At 39.3% G+C, this 20090-nt stretch overlaps 3 protein-coding genes across 3 annotated transcripts; 2 read left to right on the top strand and 1 right to left on the bottom strand.

Moving 5' to 3' along the window:
* Positions 1 to 567: 567 nt before the first annotated feature.
* On the top strand, positions 568 to 2823 carry LOC110810598 (uncharacterized). The gene is made up of 3 exons (XM_022036812.2): positions 568 to 1507; positions 1853 to 2033; positions 2294 to 2823. Exons 1-3 carry the CDS (start codon positions 710 to 712, stop codon positions 2746 to 2748), a joined length of 1434 nt encoding a protein of 477 aa, XP_021892504.2. The 5' UTR covers positions 568 to 709; the 3' UTR covers positions 2749 to 2823.
* A 963-nt stretch (positions 2824 to 3786) lies between these two features.
* LOC110810604 (uncharacterized) lies at positions 3787 to 7214 on the top strand. Its single transcript, XM_022036825.2, has 3 exons — positions 3787 to 4664; positions 6222 to 6390; positions 6614 to 7214. Exons 1-3 carry the CDS (start codon positions 3870 to 3872, stop codon positions 7093 to 7095), a joined length of 1446 nt encoding a protein of 481 aa, XP_021892517.2. The 5' UTR covers positions 3787 to 3869; the 3' UTR covers positions 7096 to 7214.
* A 2-nt stretch (positions 7215 to 7216) lies between these two features.
* Positions 7217 to 8176, bottom strand: LOC110810605 (SAUR-like auxin-responsive protein family). Its single transcript, XM_022036826.2, has one exon. The coding sequence runs from the start codon at positions 7761 to 7763 to the stop codon at positions 7380 to 7382; it is 384 nt and encodes a 127-aa protein (XP_021892518.2). The 5' UTR covers positions 7764 to 8176; the 3' UTR covers positions 7217 to 7379.
* Positions 8177 to 20090: the final 11914 nt, after the last annotated feature.

Genomic DNA, 20090 nt, shown 5'->3' with positions numbered 1-20090 from the left:
GAAATTAATTACAATAATATAAAACCAACAATAATGAAATCTATAATTTGTCATATTTCTTAATTGTATAGTCAGTGTTTCCGACCAATACAATGATAACTGAGATAATTTATATTAAAATATTAAAAAATTATATTTTGTAATAAATACATAATATTATATTTTTTATTAATAATATGATAGAATATTTAATTTACCAATAAATTTTAATATATTATATTTTTTAAACTATCAAATAAAGACTGGCACCGTCCATTTTCCTTGGACAAATAATATATTTTTCAGATTAAACAATCTAATTCCATTTAAAAAAAAAAAAGAAATTTTGGAAGTTTATTGAATAACAAAATTTTTTTATTTATAAATAAAAAATTAAATCGAATATTTAATTTATTATTATTATTTTAATTTCAAAATATAAAAAATACAATTAATAAATAAATTAAGTAAGAGGTCAGATTGACGTAATAACTACTGGGGAAGATAAATAAATGTCACATTTATTAACGTACCAAACATGAATAGATAATAAAAATAAATAATTAAATATTTTGTCCTCGGCAACTGAACCTTAAAATTTTATTTTACTTCCAGCAAGCAAAATACCAACTATGCCCCTCAAACGTCTATATAAACTACCAACTTTCTGCAGTTGCACCTCACAAAATCATTTATAGTTTCAAGTTTCTCGTTGGCTACTACCATTTTGATGTTCCCCAGTAAGCTTAATCCCCAAATGGCCGAGGCCACGGGTGGTCGATCGGTGGGCGGCACCGAGCACAGCTGGTGTAAAGCCGTGCTCGGTGGCACCGGAATCGTTGTCCTTGCAATTTTATCGTCGAAAAAACCCGATGTATCAAATCTCGAAAATGCCCTTAAGAAACTTCAAAGTTCTCATCCAATTCTCATGTCCGAGATATATTCAAGCACATCGAACACATTTTTCCTCGCAAAATCTCCCACTCCTTACATTAAAGTAAAATCCTTCGACATCTCGTCAACCACTAAAATTCTCAAAACACATTCCAATCAAATCAATGAAAAATTATTCCGCCTGGAGATAATTATCGAACACGAACTCAACGAGAATACGTGGTACGACGGTGATCAGTCACTGAACACGAACAGTGATGTTTTATTTGCGAGCATTTACACATTATCGGAAAAGAAGTGGGTGTTTGTTATTCGAGCTCATACCGTTGCGTGCGATCGAACTACGGGAGTGTCATTGTTGAGGGAGTTATTGGCACTGATGGGAGATGAAGGTAGCGGAGGAGGGTTAGAGATGGAAATAGGGAATAAGGGGGAGGTTAATTTGGGAATTGAAGATCTTATTCCTAATGGAAAAGCTAAGAAGGGATTATGGGAACGTGGAGTGGACATGCTTGGATACTCTGTAAATTCATTGAGATTAACTAATTTGAAATTCAAAGACTCCAAATCAAATAGATCAAGCCAGGTTGTGAGATTTCAAATCAACAAGGATGATACTGAGAGAATATTTACCGTAAGTATGACTTAAATCTAATTTCGTTTTTTTATAATTACTTTATAGTACTTTCGTATAATTTTTTAATTTTTTTTAATAATTACAGTGCATTTAATAGCCATAGCCATAGCCATAGCCAGTTTTGAATAACCAGAGAATAAGCATTTAAAGCCATCAGATTTAAGAAGTAGTGCATACCTACGCCGTTGAGAGTCACAACTCGAGTCTTTCTTGTTGATTGTCTATGGCCGGCGTTGCTGACATGAATTAAATTCTGCAGGGATTGAAACAATGAGATTTTATTATTTTAATTTAATTATTTTATATGCATTGTCAATTATATAAATGATAATGAATTTGTAGGGTTGCAAGAGGAGAGGGATTAAGCTATGCGGAGTGTTGGCGGCGGCGGGGTTGATGGCGGCACATGGGCCTGGCTCCTCCGTCAAGTCCCTTTCCGATCATCACCGGAAGAAGTACGGCGTCGTTACGCTCCTCGATTGTCGTTCCATTCTCGACCCGTCTCTGTCTACACATCACTTTGGTAATTATAGTTCTTCTCTACGTACATCTAATCTACACATCAATCATTAAATTATACATACGTAGGATTTAATATACTTCAGAATTAAATCGGAGTTATATTAAAATTCAATAGAAAATAAAGGCCTAAATTGTCAATGAAATTTTTAAATTTTTTAATCATATTATTTATGTAATTAATATTTTATTTAATTATCTGGTCGTAATAATGTTAATCCTATTCATGTGCAAATTAAAATATGAAATTACCGTATTGCCCAGGATTTTACCACTCGGCCATTCTGAACACTCACGTTATGAAAGGAGGAGAAACTGTGTGGGAACTGGCGAAGAAAATGTACGCGGCATTCGAGAACTCCAAAAATTCAAACAAGCATTTGACAGACATGGCGGATCTCAACTTCCTCATGTGCAAGGCCATCGATAATCCTGGATTGACTCAGTCCTCGTCCTTACGGACATCCTTCATGTCGGTCTTCGAGGACACAGTCATCGACAATTCCGACGAGATGTATTCCAAGGTCGGGATCGATGACTGCATCGGTTGCGCTTCGGTTCATGGAATCGGCCCGTCGATAGGCATTTTCGACACCGTGCGCGACGGCCGGCTGGACTGCATCTGCGTGTATCCGGCGCCGCTCCACTCCAGGGAGCAAATGCAGGGGTTAGTCGATGAGATGAAGGGAATTCTTATCGACGGTTCACAAATTAGATGAGTATTATGTAAATTCACAAACTCTCAAGCATGCATTATCTGATAAATAAAATATATTTATTTTTACTAATAAAAATTAATATTTATATAATATATCTATAAAATTAATTAATTAACCTAGTTAAGTATTATTAGTCAAATAAACGAGGAATTAGGCCCTAACAAAGAATCACGCTTAATGTTAAGGCCCAACCGAATATGTGCAACGGCAGATTCAGTTTAGTTAGAATATTCGAATATTCTGTTTTAGTGTATCCCGATAATACAAATATTATTTTTAATTAGTAAAATATTAAAAAGAAAAAGGCGTAAATGAGAAAGAAAGCACTTTCAATTTCAATAAATATTTTAAATTCAATTAAATCGTAAAATTTAATGTAAATTATTCAAAAGATTAATTATGTTAATTTAATTTCATTTTATAACTAATTAAGTATATATCCAACTCGTAATAGAAAATTCAGTAAAAGCAAAACTATTAACGTTAACTTCACGTCTTATCCAAAGGACTGAGGCCCATGCCGCGATCTCATCTTCAATCTTCCTCGAGAGGCGACAGGCAGCTGAATTCATATCAGAATTGAAAAAGATTTTGGATTTTTATTTAATTAGTTAATTTTGGATTATGATAAAATAAATTTCATTAATTTAAATTAATTAAAATTTAATTAATTATGTGAATTAAGTAAATTTATAATTTCTGAATAATTATCAGAATAAGGGTAAAAATTTGTCCTTTTCTTTTTCTTTGCTAGCCTGTACTCCTATAATTCATTAGTTTTTGTTATTATTGGATTATTTATTTTGGATTTCGTATTTATTTTGGATTTTTGTGCTATATAAAATGTGAGATTTTTTTTTGAGTTATTTTCAGTTATTTACTACATACAATATTCATTGTAGATTTTCTTAAAAAATATTTTTATTGATAAAAAATTAAATTGAATAATAATAATTTATTAAAAATAATATATAAATAATAAATTATCTCATTTCCTAAAATTAGTTAGTCGATTATTATTATTATTTAACAATTTTTTTTTTCTTTTTCTCCTTGCTATTTTACTTCATTTCCTACCGGGCATCAACAGAGAGTCAAACGCCAAACCATTGTCCGGTCAAATGGGCGACCACGCCTCGAACTCACCACCCGAACCACTCGAACCCAGGGCTCGGCCAGCGGGCGGCACCGAGTACAGTTGGTGCAAAGCAGTGCCGACTGGCACAGGCATCACAGTCCTAACCCTCATCCTCTCTAAACCCCCAGACCTCTCACTTCTCCAAAATACCTTCAACAAATTCCGAAGTTCCCACCCTCTCCTCCGATCCAAGCTCCGCTTCGACCCCACCAGCAGCACCTTCTCCTTCATCACGCCGCCGTCTCCTCAAACTCAAATCCAGCCGTTCGATCTCCCATCAACGTCTCGGATCCTCCAAGCCCATCCCAATGCCCATTCCATCGATCCTCACCATCTTATCCTCGAGCACGAGTTAAATCAAAATACGTGGCGCGATAACGACAAACCGTTAGACGCGGACGCTGACATGTTCTTCGCGAGCGTTTACGCGCTGAGCGACGCGCGGTGGGTGGTGGCGCTCCGGTTTCACACGTCTGTTTGTGACCGCGCGTCCGCGGTGGCGCTGTTGAGGGAATTACTGGAGGAAATGTGCGGAGGCGGGAGTGGGGGGACAGAGGGGGAATTTGAGGAGAAGACGGAGGTTAGTTTGGGAATTGAAGATTATATACCGAGCGGAAAAGATAGGAAGGCGTTTTGGGCGCGTGGGGTGGACGTGCTTGGGTATTCGTTGAACTCGTTCAGGTTGTCTCAGTTGGATTTTTTGGACGTTGAATCGCCGAGGTTTTCTCAGGTGGTCCGTCTGCAAATGAGCGCTGATGAAACCTCGAAGCTCGTTGATGTAAGTAGCGTCTGCTCCTTTCTTTCTCTTTTCTTAACCTACGTGCATCTTCAATGTTACTGGCTTTCCAAATAGGATTCCAATAACTTTTATAACCTTTGTAACGTAGGTGTCATCTCTTTTTCTCTCCTCTCTTCGCTTTCAAAAATTACCGTGAAGGAGATGCCAAAAACTGAGTTCTGTAGCGTTAAATTATGTTTCTTATTCTCTCTTGGTTCTAACTTGTGTTTATCATGTGGCATCTACATCATTAAACGAACTATATGACTGTTAAATCAAATGCATTTAAATACTCCCAATGTGTTCTTCAGAATCAATTCTCTAATCAATAAATTTTGACTTTTAGGTTCAGACTGTATTTTCTTATAAAGAGATAGATTGGAATTAATTTTTTTTTCTAAATTTCTTAATTTTAGTCTATCGGTTTTGGTGATGTACTACATTCTGATGTGTGAGAGCACACAAAATTTAAAGAATTTTATATGAATCTCATGTTTATGATGCCTAAAAAATTCCAAAGTTTGGTCAAAATGGTTTTTTTTTTTTATTAGAATAGATTCAAATGACACTTAATTTGCTCTATATTGAAATGGGATTTTTCTTAGAAAAAAACATGGGGGTGTCTTTTGATTTATTGCAGAAAAACATGAGGGTATTATGGCATCACATTATTATCATTTTGCATTGTGGTGGTCCTGTTAATGGTCAGACAAGGTAAGAAGGTATCATATCTTTATCGTGAAGGAGATCTATGGCCTTCTTGGTATTTTGTCTTCAACTCTACAAACAAAAATACTCTATTGTAGGTTAGATCAATTACTTTTTTCAAGAAAAATGTGGTTTATTTTGATTGAATTCATCTGGGTCTTTTTTTGTTTTTATAAAAGGAGTTTGAGTAAATAGTAAAACTTTTAATTGTTTGAGTTAAAACTTGAATTGGAATCCAACAAACAAGTTCAAATAATTTCATAGATTCTACCTAATATGGTGTTAGGAAGAGTTTTAGCTAAGTCGAAAGGGCAGATTTTCCATTGCTTCTGTCTGATCTGTCGAAAATAATATGCGTGCTGCCCGCTTTTCTGATACCAGGCTTACTCATTTTGGCCCGTTTGACTCCTATCATCTGAGATATGATGCCAAGTTTCTTACGTTCAAGGGCGTCCTGCTCAATAAGGAAACGTGAAGTTTGCAATTCAATTTCTCTGTCATTATAAAATTTTCTCAGAGTTTGATTCTTTTGTTTTGCTTGTTGCGTATGTAAATGATATTTTGGTTTTTCATCTCCTAGATATTTGATTATTCGCATACGATCAGTTATTAGCTCCTCGTAAATTTATTTTGACATTGAAGTGGTCTGTTCTAATTCAAAATCATCGAGTAATAGAATAACTTATTAAATAGGAAACCGAATTGACTCTAATATCCGGATATAGAGATATACCAAACGCTAAAATATTTGATATAAAAATTTAGTATTACTTCTTGAAATTAGATATTAAGAATCTATAAACCAGATTGGTTAATTAATTTTAGCATTCAATGTCTCAAATTTTGCAGGGTTGCAAGACAAGAGGCATTAAGCTCTGTTCAGCCATAGCAGCTGCTGGTGTGCTTGCAGCACATGCCTCCAAGCATCTTACCGATAGCCAAAAGGAGAAATATGCCGTGGTGACCCTCATGGATTGCCGGCCGATCCTTGAGCCAATTCTCAGTAACAATCATATTGGTAAAAACATCTGTTGAATTTTGAAACAAAAATTAGTTCTTCCAACAGGTTATTTGTTTAAAAAATTGTATTATCTTATACATCATTGAAGAACTTATATACTCTAAGCTCTGACATATTAACAAAAGCTAAACACCCTTCTTATTAATATTTTGAATGCTTTTTTGTCCAGATTTGATTTTTTCCGAGTAGGGTTAATGCCACGTTTCCTTGATTCTTCCAGGTTTTTATCATTCTGCAATACTCAATACACACGATGTAACGGGAGACGAACAACTATGGGAGCTAGCAATAAGATGTTACACCTCCTTCAACAATGCCAAGAAATATAACAAGCATTTTACTGACATGTCTGACCTCAACTTCCTCATGTGCAAGGCCATTGATAACCCGGGTCTAACTCCATCGTCATCCTTGAGAACTGCCTTCATCTCCGTGTTTGAGGAGCCCGTTACTGATGAATCCAGCGAAAAGCATCGAGAGGTCGGCCTAGAGGACTATGTTGGTTGCTCGTCTGTCCACGGAGTTGGCCCCTCCATTGCTGTCTTTGACACAATTCGCGATGGGAAGTTGGATTGCGCATGTGTGTATCCATCTCCGTTGCATTCAAGAGAACAGATGCTGGGACTGATTGATAGTATGAAGAAAGTTCTTGTGGGTGCTGGTAACCTCGTGGAAAATGGGAAGAATTTCACAACTACTTAATTGTACTTCTTAAGGAAAAAAAAAAAAAAATGGAACGGTGAATAAGTGAGAGTATAATTTGGTTCACATAAAACCAGAGTAATTTATCTTGAAGAAAATAAATGAAGTATTTCTATCAATCTGCAAATCTAAATCTTTTACCAGTTTATTGACTTCAAATTTTTGTTGAGACACAGAGAATAATTTAATAAGTTCTGAAAAAAATATATACACTAATTTTTATGGGCTAAAACTATTCCTCACCAACAAATGAAAATAAAAGATTCTCTAGTTCTATCATCTAATCAAACAAACTCTTCGACTAAATCGCCAAAATCAAACTTGGCATTACATTCAACAGCATTTACAACCTCTTGAAAAGTAGGGACAGTACAGGGAACCACAAGCCCATTCCTCTGCTGAAATCCAAACTCATTGCAAGACTTTTCAAGCAAAATCTTGAACAATGGGTGTGACAAAAAGCTTGTCGGCACAACAAATCTCTCCCTTTCTTCCCCCACATACACCGCAAAAAACCCTACTGGGGTATTACAACTACTTCTTTCCACCTCATCAAACTTCCCAAGCAAACATTCATTCACTTGAGATTTCTCTTCTCCTCCTCCTCCTCCAATAACCTTCACCTTCTTCGCTAATTTCTTCAACGACACCATCTTCTTCCCCAACATTCGCCAATTGTTTCCCCGAGCTCCGATCAACCCAATTCGAAAACGAATCCTACCCACTCCTAATAACTTCAAGTTTGAGTCTCCAGAATTCTACACTCTTTTCATAGGAAGAAAGGGACGAGAGAAAGTGATCGAAAGAGAAAATTGGTTTGTGGGTTGGGGAAGAATTTGCGTGTTATATATGTACGTGGATGGATGCATATAAGGTGTTGAGAAATTGGGTAGAGGAGGAGAGAATGTCAAAAGAGATGTTGGTCGTAGTTGGACTTGTGGAGATCGTAATAATAATTCTATGAACGGAGAGTGAGTTTCATTTGTCATCACATTCATCGTCTTAATTATTTTGTCTTGTTTGTTTTCTGGATTCCTATTTTTCAAAGGCGTAGAATAATATCAGTTGTGGGGGTGCACTTACTTCGACCGATGGACTTGATCTCCACCTTTTCTTGGTCAATAACACATTAAAAAAATATTTCAAGTAATTAATTATTTCTTGCTTTATTAGTAATAAATTATAATTATCGTGATTGTCTGTAAATTAATACAACCTTAAAATTTTATACATGACTTCAAATTTAAAGTGATTATTTAATGTGCTGTGTGTAATAAAATTCAGTGCATAAAAAAGTCCACCGAAACTGTTTCCAAATCATACCTTTAATAATAAACACTAAGATAATTGTTTAGTGATTAAATTTTTTTATATTTTATTTAAAATTATAATAATCACTTTAAATTTAGTTTTAAATAAAATAAATATTTTATGACATCAAATGTAGTTTTGGGATTTAATTAATTAATTATTTGACTTAATTAATTGGAAAAAGTGTTATAACTTCCTAACATTATACTAAATTTAAGTTAAACAATATACGCTAATCGAAATAGTCAACGCATCTCATCATCGTCCGAAGACACAACGTGTGGTGATGAAAGAGTAAGATAAACACAAACCGAATACATAACGTACAAAAAATTAAAACCAAAAATAAAAAAGAAGCCGGCACTCTATTTATAACAAATTAAAAGATGTATATACAAAATTTTATATTTTTCCAAAACCTTGATTAAATTATTTTCATGAATAACATTGAAATTATTATTTATATGTATTTTATAATATACGATTTTAAAGTGAAATTAAAATTAATATTTTTATATATTTTATTAAAATAAATAAACAAAATTGAAGATCAATTAAAGGGTAGAGCTCTAAATCGAATACTAAATAATTTTAATTTATTAATTAAAAAAAATAAAGGAAATGCGAAATTTTCATTTAGTTATTTATTTTTTTTTTTTTTTGGTACAATTAATATACTTTTGGTCCGCATAAATTATGAATTATTATTTTTTTTAACTTGATATGTAGATTAGATTTATCCACACCCATCATGGTTTTTATACCAAATTTTATTAAAAGTGTGTGTATATATGTGTGCGTGTGCGTGTGCGCGCGTGTGATGATGACGTCATCAATTGTAAGATTAAAAATGAGAGGAAGAATAATTGGTTTTAAATGGAGTATGAGAATGGAATGGTTGACCAACTGGAGTGCTTCTTATTCCACAACCAAACAAGCCATTTGCCCTTCTTCGGCCGGAACGAAATGCATTGAGGAAAAGTTGACCGTTGACTTTAAGAGTCGTAGCCTCAAATTTCTACCCAAATCAAGAAAGACTTGGACTATTTTTTATTTCAAATTTTTTTAGTTAAAGATCTTTTCAATCTAATTTTTTTATATTTTAATATTATTTTTTAATAATATTATTAATTTACTTACAATAATTAAACTTATATTATTGACGTGTCTCGTACCCAATTTTCTCTCTCGAACGATCTTCTCGTATTGCATATATATATATATCTTGCATATATGCATATATCTTAGCTTTGATTTTCGGAGACTAAAAGTAGGAAAATTATGATATTTTCATGTAAACTTACTCACTTATATATTAAGACATCATGTTTAATAGAAAAATCAACTCTTATTCACAAAACCTTGGTGCAAACTTAACATGGTATCAGAGCATTTGTAAACACTTTATCCGTCAACAGCTCTCCGTGTTCCCAAAATCTTGTCCACTATTTTTTTTCTGTATAAATTTCTAAGCAAACAACATTAGTTCCCATGTCATCCGGCAGCAAAATTTCCAACAAAAGGTATGTTGTTACTGATCTAACTTCACCATATTACTCACCACATTTGGCTCTTCCAGGTACCTCTCTCATGTCAGTAAAATTAAAAGGAAAAAATTATGCCACTTGGGAACAGGCAAAACTTATGGCATTAAAATCACAAAATAAACTCTGCTTTATTGATGGATCAATCGCAAAACCGGATTTTTCGTCTCCAGACCATAAAGCCTGGGAAGTTGTCAAGTTAATGCTCTATTCGTGGATTTCGAACTCTCTTGATGCTGCTATCCTTGCAACGGTCTCTCGCATCACATAAGTTAACTTAATGTGAGATTTGCTGAAGGCTCGATATTCCATTGAAAATGGACCCCGTATTTATCAACTTTGTCCGATGTATCAATGAGCAAACAATCTGGCTGCTCTGTTATGACTTACTACACAACCATGCTGGCTAAATAGAATGAATTATCCAATCTTTCCCCCATAACTATGTGTTTATGCATGCAAGGAACAAAGATCGTTACTTGGTTTGAAAATCTAAAAATTTACCAACTCCTAATGGGATTGGACGGTACCTATGCCACTATCAGGACGCAGATCATCAACATGGATCATCTTCCATCCATAGACTGAGTGTTTACTATGATTACATGGGAAGAATCCCATCAGCGAGTTACTAGTGCCCGTAATGACATACCTGCACTACACTTTGCCATCCAAGCCGACAAGTCACATCTGGGCACGTCTCAACCTTTACCCGTGTCTGGCTTTGCAGACTACACTCCAAGTGGTCGTCCCTTCTGCACCTATTGTCCTACTGTCACCGGCTAGGCCACACGTTTGATCGTTGTTTAACCCAATTAGGTGTTTTCCCACAGGGACGCAGACGTAACCGAGGCAAACCTCGCCACCTAAATCTTAATCCACCGACTTGTTGTCAACAGCAGCAGATATGGTCTCCACTTGCTTTAGCAGCTGCAGCTCGGACTGGCCTGACACCCAAACAAATACAACGCTTATTTGCACTTATTAAACTGCCACCATCTACCTCTAAGTCACTAAGTGGTAAGGCTGATCTTTTTACCATATCTTGGCTCATTGATAGTGGAGCCTCTCATCATATGACTGATAATATAGCTTTACTTTTTGCCATTCATGACATAGCTCCAACTCCAGTAGGACTTCCTGATTGTATGCAGACATCAGCGGTAAAAGAGGGAATGGTGTTGCTTCACTCGAGTTTCCTCATTCGCAATGTTTTATTTGTTACGTACCTCTCGGTTAATTTACTCTTTATTAGGCAATTGATAAATGATTCAAATTGTATTATAGCCTTTGCTCCTCATATGTGTGCTATATAGGACCGTTCTACGAATAACCTGATTAGTCTGGGTAAACCACACAAGGGTATTTTCCTGTTCCATCCTTTAGCGATGGTTACCACTACTACTGTAATTACTATGGATTTTTATTCTCTCTGGCATCAACGATCGGGTCATCTCTCCCGCCGAAAGCTACTTAATCTTCCTGGTGTTCAAGTTAATTTTCTAAAATATAACAATTTATGTGATGTATGTTGTCATGCCAAACAAATACGTTTTAAATTTTTGATTAGTTGTACTCATACAAACAAATGCTTTGAATTAATTCATTATGACATTTGGGGACCGTACCATGTTTATACACTTTCTGAAGCTCGCTATTTTCTGACCATTATTGATGATTTTAGTCAAGTAGTATGGGTTTACTTGCTAACTGATAAAAGCCAGGCCAGTAGTTTACTTCGCAATTTCTGCTCAATGATTTAACGACAGTTTGAAAAAAATTTCAAGATCATTTGGAATGATAATAGGACCGAATTTGAGTCTCATGCGATGCAGTCATTTTACGTTTCACCTAGTATTCTCCATCAACCATCGCTGGTAGACACTCCTCAGTAAAATGGTCAGGTGGAATGAAAACATCGACACATCTTTGAAGTCGCACGGGCTCTACGCTTTCAAGCCAATCTTCTTCTCGAGCTATGGGGAGAATGTAGCCTCATAGCCGCTCATCTTATTAATTGCATTCCTAGGATTGCTCTCAATGAAAAAACTCCACATGAATTTCTATTTTCTGCCTCCCCTGCATATAACCATCTACGGGTTTTTGCATATCTCCATTATGTTGTTGCCAATTCTGGGGAAACTAATAAGTTTCCTCCTCACGGCTGTCGTTGTGTCTTGCTCAGATATCTATACAGTAATAAGGGTTTGAAGGTACTGGACCTGAAAACCTCTATAGTTTTCATCTCTTGCAATCTCCTATTCAAAGAAAATGTCTTCCCCTTTGCTCATATTCACTCCGACAAAGAGTCAGGGCTGTAGTCATTGTCTCCCTCTCATTTGCCTTATGTAACTTAGTGGGATTGGCATTATCAGAGTTTAATTTCCTCAACAACGGGACTTCCTATCAGTACTGCCTCTCCTCCATATTTGTCTGAGTCACAACCCCTATATCCACATGCAGTCGATGTTTTCGGGACAGATTTGGGTCGTGGTAAGACAACCAAGTGCCTCCCGGTCGCAGTTCAGGATTTTGTCTGTCACTGGCTCATCTTTTGGCACCCAATGGAAATTATTCAATAGACACCCGGTACCCACTAGCCAACTATGCCTCCTGTGATCAGTTCTCTACTGCGCGCACTCATTTTTTAGCTATTGTTTCCACTGATATTGAGCTTTGACACTATTCAGAGGATGCCCGCAACCCTAATAAGTGGCACGCTACCATGCAAGATGAAATTATTGCTCTGGAGAGAATTGACAGCTGGACCATCGAAGATCTTCCTCCTATAAAGAAACCCATTAGCTCCAAATGGGTCTTTCAGATTAAGTACCACTCAGACAGCTCCGTCGAAAGATACAAAGCCCATGTCGTGGTCCGCGATGACACTCAAATAAAGTGTCACACCCTATTTTTTTTTCCTTAATGGCATAAGATAAAGCTGTAACGGCCCCGGAAATATTAAAATGAAATGAGTATTTAAATATATCAAATGCGGAAGCGAGATCAAAATTTCAGTTAACATCCCTTACACGAAAAAACCAAAAACGTACTTAAAATACAAAGATTAAACTAACTAAGAGAGAAACTCGAAAATAAAACTATGAGTATGACTACAGAGTCTCTAGGCATCCCCTTCGTCGTCCTCCTGCGGAACGGGCTCGGGAACCATGTCTTCCTGATCTGAAATGGTTAAATAAGGAGTGAGCTACACTAGCCCAGTAAGAACATCACGATATCTCACCGTCACGGAGGTAAAGGTGGGTAGAAAAACACAAAAGACCAATGGAGCATAATTTACAACAAACTCGTTTATTAACATGAAAACCTTTACCCTCCACTTATCTCGGTGGAATTTATGAAAACAATATAAGAAAAATAATAACATTATCATAATCATTGAATAATATAAGCTGTAAAACATAACACTTATCACGCCCCTTGAAATTTTAATCATTGTACAACATATCTTTTTCTCATTTACCAGCCTACTAGTATCCGTGGGGGTCCATAGGGGTTCCGCTACCCGTTAACCTTTAACATTCATAATCAGTTTCCAGGGCCGTCCCCATACCCCGTCCGGTATGGGCGCCAAAACCATGAACCTCAATACCCCGTCCGGTATGAGGGTGAAACGGGCCGTCCCCATACCCCGTCCGGTATGGGCGCCAAAACCATAAACCTCAATACCCCGTCCGGTATGAGGGTGAAACGGGCCGTCCCCATACCCCGTCCAGTATGGGCGCCAAAACCATAAACCTCAATACCCCGTCCGGTATGAGGGTGAAACGGGCCGTCCCCATACCCCGTCCGGTATGGGCGCCAAAACCATAAGATCTCCATACCCCGTCCGGCATGTGAGACCACAATCCCGGTAGGGTTCCCTACGGACCCGGTCCGTCCACCATCTCCCAGGATATCTAGTCAGGCTGACTCCCATAATACAATTATCAGTCTACACAATCTTTCACTGTAACGGCCCCGGAAATATTAAAATGAAATGAGTATTTAAATATATCAAATGTGGAAGCGAGATCAAAATTTCAGTTAACATCCCTTACACGAAAAAACCAAAAACGTACTTAAAATACAAAGATTAAACTAACTAAGAGAGAGAAACTCGAAAATAAAACTATGAGTATGACTACAGAGTCTCTAGGCATCCCCTTCGTCGTCCTCCTGCGGAACGGGCTCGGGAACCATGTCTTCCTGATCTGAAATGGTTAAATAAGGAGTGAGCTACACTAGCCCAGTAAGAACATCACGATATCTCACCGTCACGGAGGTAAAGGTGGGTAGAAAAACACAAAAGACCAATGGAGCATAATTTACAACAAACTCGTTTATTAACATGAAAACCTTTACCCTCCACTTACCTCGGTGGAATTTATGAAAACAATATAAGAAAAACAATAATATTATCATAATCATTGAATAATATAAGCTGTAAAACATAACACTTATCACGCCCCTTGAAATTTCAATCATTGTACAATATATATTTTTCTCATTTACCAGCCTACTAGTATCCGTGGGGGTCCATAGGGGTTCCGCTACCAGTTAACCTTTAACATTCATAATCAGTTTCCAGGGCCGTCCCCATACCCCGTCCGGTATGGGCGCCAAAACCATGAACCTCAATACCCCGTCCGGTATGAGGGTGAAACGGGCCGTCCCCATACCCCGTCCGGTATGGGCGCCAAAACCATAAACCTCAATACCCCGTCCGGTATGAGGGTGAAACGAGCCGTCCCCATACCCCGTCCGGTATGGGCGCCAAAACCATAAGATCTCCATACCCCGTCCGGCATGTGAGACCACAATCCCGGTAGGGTTCCCTACGGACCCGGTCCGTCCACCATCTCCCAGGATATCTAGTCAGGCTGACCCCCATAATACAATTAGCAGTCTACACAATCTTTCATTTTCCTTTTCCTCAGTCAGCATCATCAATTCACATACAAGCAAGCAAAACAGTAATTCATGCCAAACAGACAACATACAGTATCAGTTTTTCAGTCATTCAACCCATGATTAATAAAAACGTAGTATATGCACACAAATCTGTAAAATGAACACATCAAACCTCATTTTGCATTTAAAGCTGTAAACAGGCCAAATAACAGTAAATCACCAATCACACTAGACTCGGGCTCCATTAGCCACCTTAAGCAATTTCACACATTTGTTAATTCAAGAAATACCGTTTTATCATTTTGAACTTTAATACCGTGATAGGAAATAGGGTGAGGGGTCCTTACTTGTTTTCGGGATCCGAATACGATTCACAGTGCGCCTGCAAGCCGTCCCTAATTTTCCCTGAATTTTTTCCGGGGAACTGAAACACACTAACAATACCTGCACGTGTTCCAAAAAAAATCCAAATTAGGCCCAGGGCCTCTTTCGGCCCAAATCGCAACTCCGGCACGGCGGCCCCGCCGTGCTCCGTCGACGGCGAGTCGCCTCGGGTTGGCTGTTTTCGGCCGAATTCGGCCACACTCGCATTGGTCCTTGTCAGAAAACAACCCTAGGGCCCTCGGGGGGCCAAAAAATCACGGAAAAGCGGAGCTTACCGGCGGCGGCGCTCTCGGGTACAGCGGCTCTCTGGCAAGGTTCGTGTTTTGGTGATTCGGCTTCGGTCAACCTGTAGACAAAAGAATGGTGATCACGGTGATATAAAAATTGCATCGGACGGAGGCCGGGAAGGACCTCGTCGGAGGCAAAAACCGAGAGGGGGCGCGGCGGCGCCGCTGGATTTCGGCCGCGTATTCCGGCCGTTTGGCCGGGATTTCGGCCTCAATTTGGCCATAGGAGGAATCAGCGGGGAAAAACGAGTCGGGGGTATGAAATTTACCTCGATCGGCGGTCGGAAATTTCCCCGGTGCGGCGGCTGGTGGCGGCGGTCGGCCTCTGGTTCGTCTTCTCCGGCGAGCGGCGGGCGGCTAGGGTTTGTGGTCTGGTGTGGGGGTTCTATTTATAACCCCTTGCCTTTTGATCACAGCCGTTCATTTCGTTTTAATCTGGGCCGTTCGTTTTTTATTGAATCTGGGCCGTCCGTGTGATTGAATCTGGGCCGTCCGATCGCGCGATTGATCTGGGCCGTCGGATCGCACACACGCGGATCGCCAACGTGGCTCCTTTCGGAGTGACACGGTCTTGCCACGTGGCAGGCCCCGGTTGGCCGGGACTGCTGACCGGGCCTGCTGACGTGGCCCCTTTTTTTTTTTTTTCTCCCTCCTTTCCGGGTGCTACAAAAGCACTCCTACGACTCGACACGCAAATCCCATGTCATTCCAATTATGCATAAGAGAAACTTGTCCACAGCTCATTATTCCAAACCAAATGTACATACAATTCTACCTCTACATCACATGGCAACACAATATCATACATTTCTAGAAATCAATATCCATACTAAGACACCTTTTACAAACTACTTTACGCCACAAATAAAACTTGTGCCCTATGGCAATACAGATTTGGCTCCGTTACTAGCAGCTCAAATCCTGGCTCCGTTCCTACTCCATCTGTAAATGATGAGAAGTGAGTTCACAAAACTCAATACGATAAAAATCAAGTTGCAGGTGTAGTATGCAGTGACAAGAAATTCAGAAATGTCTATATACAATTATCCTACCCAACCCAAAACAAATTATAGAACTCCCCTACAACTAGCCATCAAGATCCTACCCCAAAAGAACAATTCGGGCAATCAATAGCACACACAACAACAATCCAACACCTCACATCATCAACATCGACTACCCTCACTCACCATGCTACTTCACAACCTTACTAGGCCACCCATACACACAAGTATCATTAGCTCACGTCACTAACATCAGCGACTCATACTCTCTCCTCCGCTGCTCGACCTCATGAAGCCACGCACGCACATAAGTACCTTCATTTCACGTCATCAATATCGGCGACCCATATTCTCTCCTCCACCTCTAGACCTAAGTAGGCCATGCACACACACAAGTACCATCATCTCACGTCCCCAACATCGGCGACTCATACTCACTCCTCCACTTCTCGACCTCATTAGGCCACGCACACACACAAGTATCATCATCTCACGTCACCAACATCGGCGACTCATACTCACTCCTCCACCTCTCGACCTCATTAGGCCACGCACACGCACAAGTATCATCATCTTACGTTACCAACACCGGCGACTCATACTCTCTCCTCTACCTATCGACCTTATTAGGCCACGCATACACACAAGTACCATCATCTCACGTCACCAACAACGACGACTCATACTCTTTCCTCCACCTCTCGACCTCATTAGGCCACACACACACACAAGTGCCATCATCTCACGTCACCAACATCGGCGACTCATACTCTCTCCTCCACCTCTCGACCTCATCAGGCCACGCACTCACAGAAGTACCACCATCTCACGTCACCAACATCGGCGACTCACACTAAACCTCACCAACATGCCCCTACTCTCCCATCCTAAACCACACGCTACCATATACTCTTGCACCATTCTAATCCAAAGTAACTACACTCTCCACCCCCCTCCAACTTACCTCCCCCTACTGTTATGTTACACCTCATCCCTCATCCGAACCTCATCACTCCCCAATTCCTATATCCTAGTCCTTTCCACCGCACAATCCAATACTCTTCTCTCACCCACTGCCCTCACGCTCCACTTCCCCTATCCTTCTGCCTCCTCCCGCTTCCTTTATATTTTTGCCTCCCTATGGCGGTTAGAAACCTCTCGACTCACTCCGTCTCAATCCGTACACTCACCCCTTCCACTGTACGCTCATTGAATACGTCGCCTTCCGCTCGCGACTCCCTCCGCGCCTCCACCCACGCACACACCTATTTCTGTCATCTCAGATTCCCCCCCGGCACTCACTAGATTTCTCACTCACTCTTCCTCCCATTGGTCCTCCCTCTGTGCTACTCGCACAACCTCCATTTTCCCCCACGGTTCCCCGTACGCCCCAAACATCGCCATCCTCTTGCTTCCCCCGGCTTCCTCCGCGAACGTGCGGAATAATCCCACACTCTACCGCCTACTTCCACCTCTCAACTCCGTCACACCACCTACGGACTCCGCAACCTGCAAAAAGTTCAGAACTCACACCACACTAAAGCAACTGAAATTTTCACTGTACCTCCCGTTTCCATCTTCCTTCCTTTTGTCGGTATCGTCGTCCGTCCACGGCCTTCTTCCCTCTCCCTTCTCACTCCCCTCTGCTCTGACTCTCTTCTCTCTCCTTCTAGAACCTTCATTCCCTTATTCTTTTCCTCCTTCCCACTCTCTTCCTTCTCTCCTTTTTTTTTCTTCCCTCTTCTCCCTTTCCCGACCTCTCTTTATACCCTACCCGCTTACTCAAAACGATGCGTTTTGCTCCATCCCAAAACGACGTCATTTTTTCCCCTTTCAAAACGACGTCGTTTTTTTCCCTCTTTAAAATGGCGTCGTTTCCTACTTATATTTTTTTATTATTTTATGTTATTTTTTTGTTATTATTATTTTTTTTTTGTTTTTAGTCACTACATACAGAGCCTCGATTACACTAAGTCCTTTACCCCAGTCGCCAAGCTAGTCAGTGTCCGCACCCTACTTGTTGTTGTTGTGGTCAAAGGTGGAAGTTACACCAGCTCAACGTACACAATGCATTCTTACATGGTGATGTTGAGGAAGAAATATACATGCGTTTAACCCCGAGTTACCTCGCTTCTGGTCCAAATAAGGTTTGTCGTTTGCGAAAATCATTATATGGCCTCCAACAGTCTCCCAGAAATTAGTTTGCAAAATTAGCCTCCACTTTACGCACCTATGGCATTTTCCAGTCACATGTTGATCATACCTTGTTTACTTATCATCGCCAGGGTATCTTCCTATTTGTCCTTGTCTATGTTGATGATTTGATCTTCATCAGGAATAATCCCGAAGCTTGTGAATCTTTCAAGCGATACCTAAATAGGTGTTTCCACATTAAGGATATTGACAAGTTATATTTTCTTAGCATCGAAGTTGCACGTGGATCCTCTCGTATGTTTTTGTTACAACACAAATATGCACTTGACATCTTGTCTGAAGTCAGTTTAATAGCTTTCAAACCAACAGACTTTCCCATCGAACAAATTCACATTTTGGCAACCCTCGACAGTCCTCCTTTAACTGATCATTCTAAGTTTTACCGCTTAGTTGGTCATCTTATTTTTTTCTCTATCATTCAACCCGACATCTGTTATGTCGTTCACATTTTATCTCAATTTCTTCATAAACCCCTTCAAAAGCATTTGGATGTTGTCCTTTGCGTCCTGCGCTATCTTAAAGGCAGTCCTGGTAACAACATCTTCTTGCCTGCAGACAACTCCCTTCAGCTATCCGCCTTCTGTGACTCTGATTGGGCCGATTGCCTGCTCACTTGTCGATCGACTACAGGCTACTTCATCAAGTTAGGAAATTCTCTGATCTCTTGGAAGGCCAATAAACAACTTACCGTTTCTCGTTCCTCCACCGAGGCCGAATACCGTGTTATGGTCGTAGCTGCATGCAAATTGTCCTGGTTAAAATCCTTTTTGGCTTCATTGGGAGTTTTTATGACTCAACTTATGCGTCTATTATGCGATAACCAAGCTGCATTACACATTGCTTCCAACTCGGTCTTCCACAAACGCACAAAACCTATTGAAATCGACTCCCACTTTGTTCGCGAATAACTCCTGGTTGGTCGTCTCACTACAGCACATGTACGTTCCTCCGATCAGGTTGTTGATATATTCATAAAGGCCTTCGGACGATCCCAATTCCAGTACCTATCTCACAAGTAACCTTCATGCGCCAATTTGAGAGGGAGTAATGACTTGTCTCAGATGCGATCTTCTCTATCGGGTGATCTCCTCATATCTCATGTATATATCCTTTATATATATTGTATATATCTTAGTCTTGATTTCCAAAGACTGAGTAAAAAAATTCTGATCCTTTGATGTAAACTTACTCGTCTATATATTAGGCAATCACGTTTAATAAAAAACTCAACTCTCTTTCACTAAATCTTGCTGCAAACTTAACGCATATAATGAGACATTTTTTTTTTTGTAATGCTACATACATAATTTTCTATATGTCATGGTTCTTTTTTTATT

The sequence above is a fragment of the Carica papaya genome, chromosome 8 (genome assembly GCF_054855325.1).
Source record: "Carica papaya isolate Zhongbai chromosome 8, ASM5485532v1, whole genome shotgun sequence".
In the NCBI taxonomy this organism is placed as follows: Eukaryota; Viridiplantae; Streptophyta; class Magnoliopsida; order Brassicales; family Caricaceae; genus Carica; species Carica papaya.
Note: the sequence above shows the minus strand (reverse complement) of the source record. Positions and strands in the feature narration are given on the sequence as shown.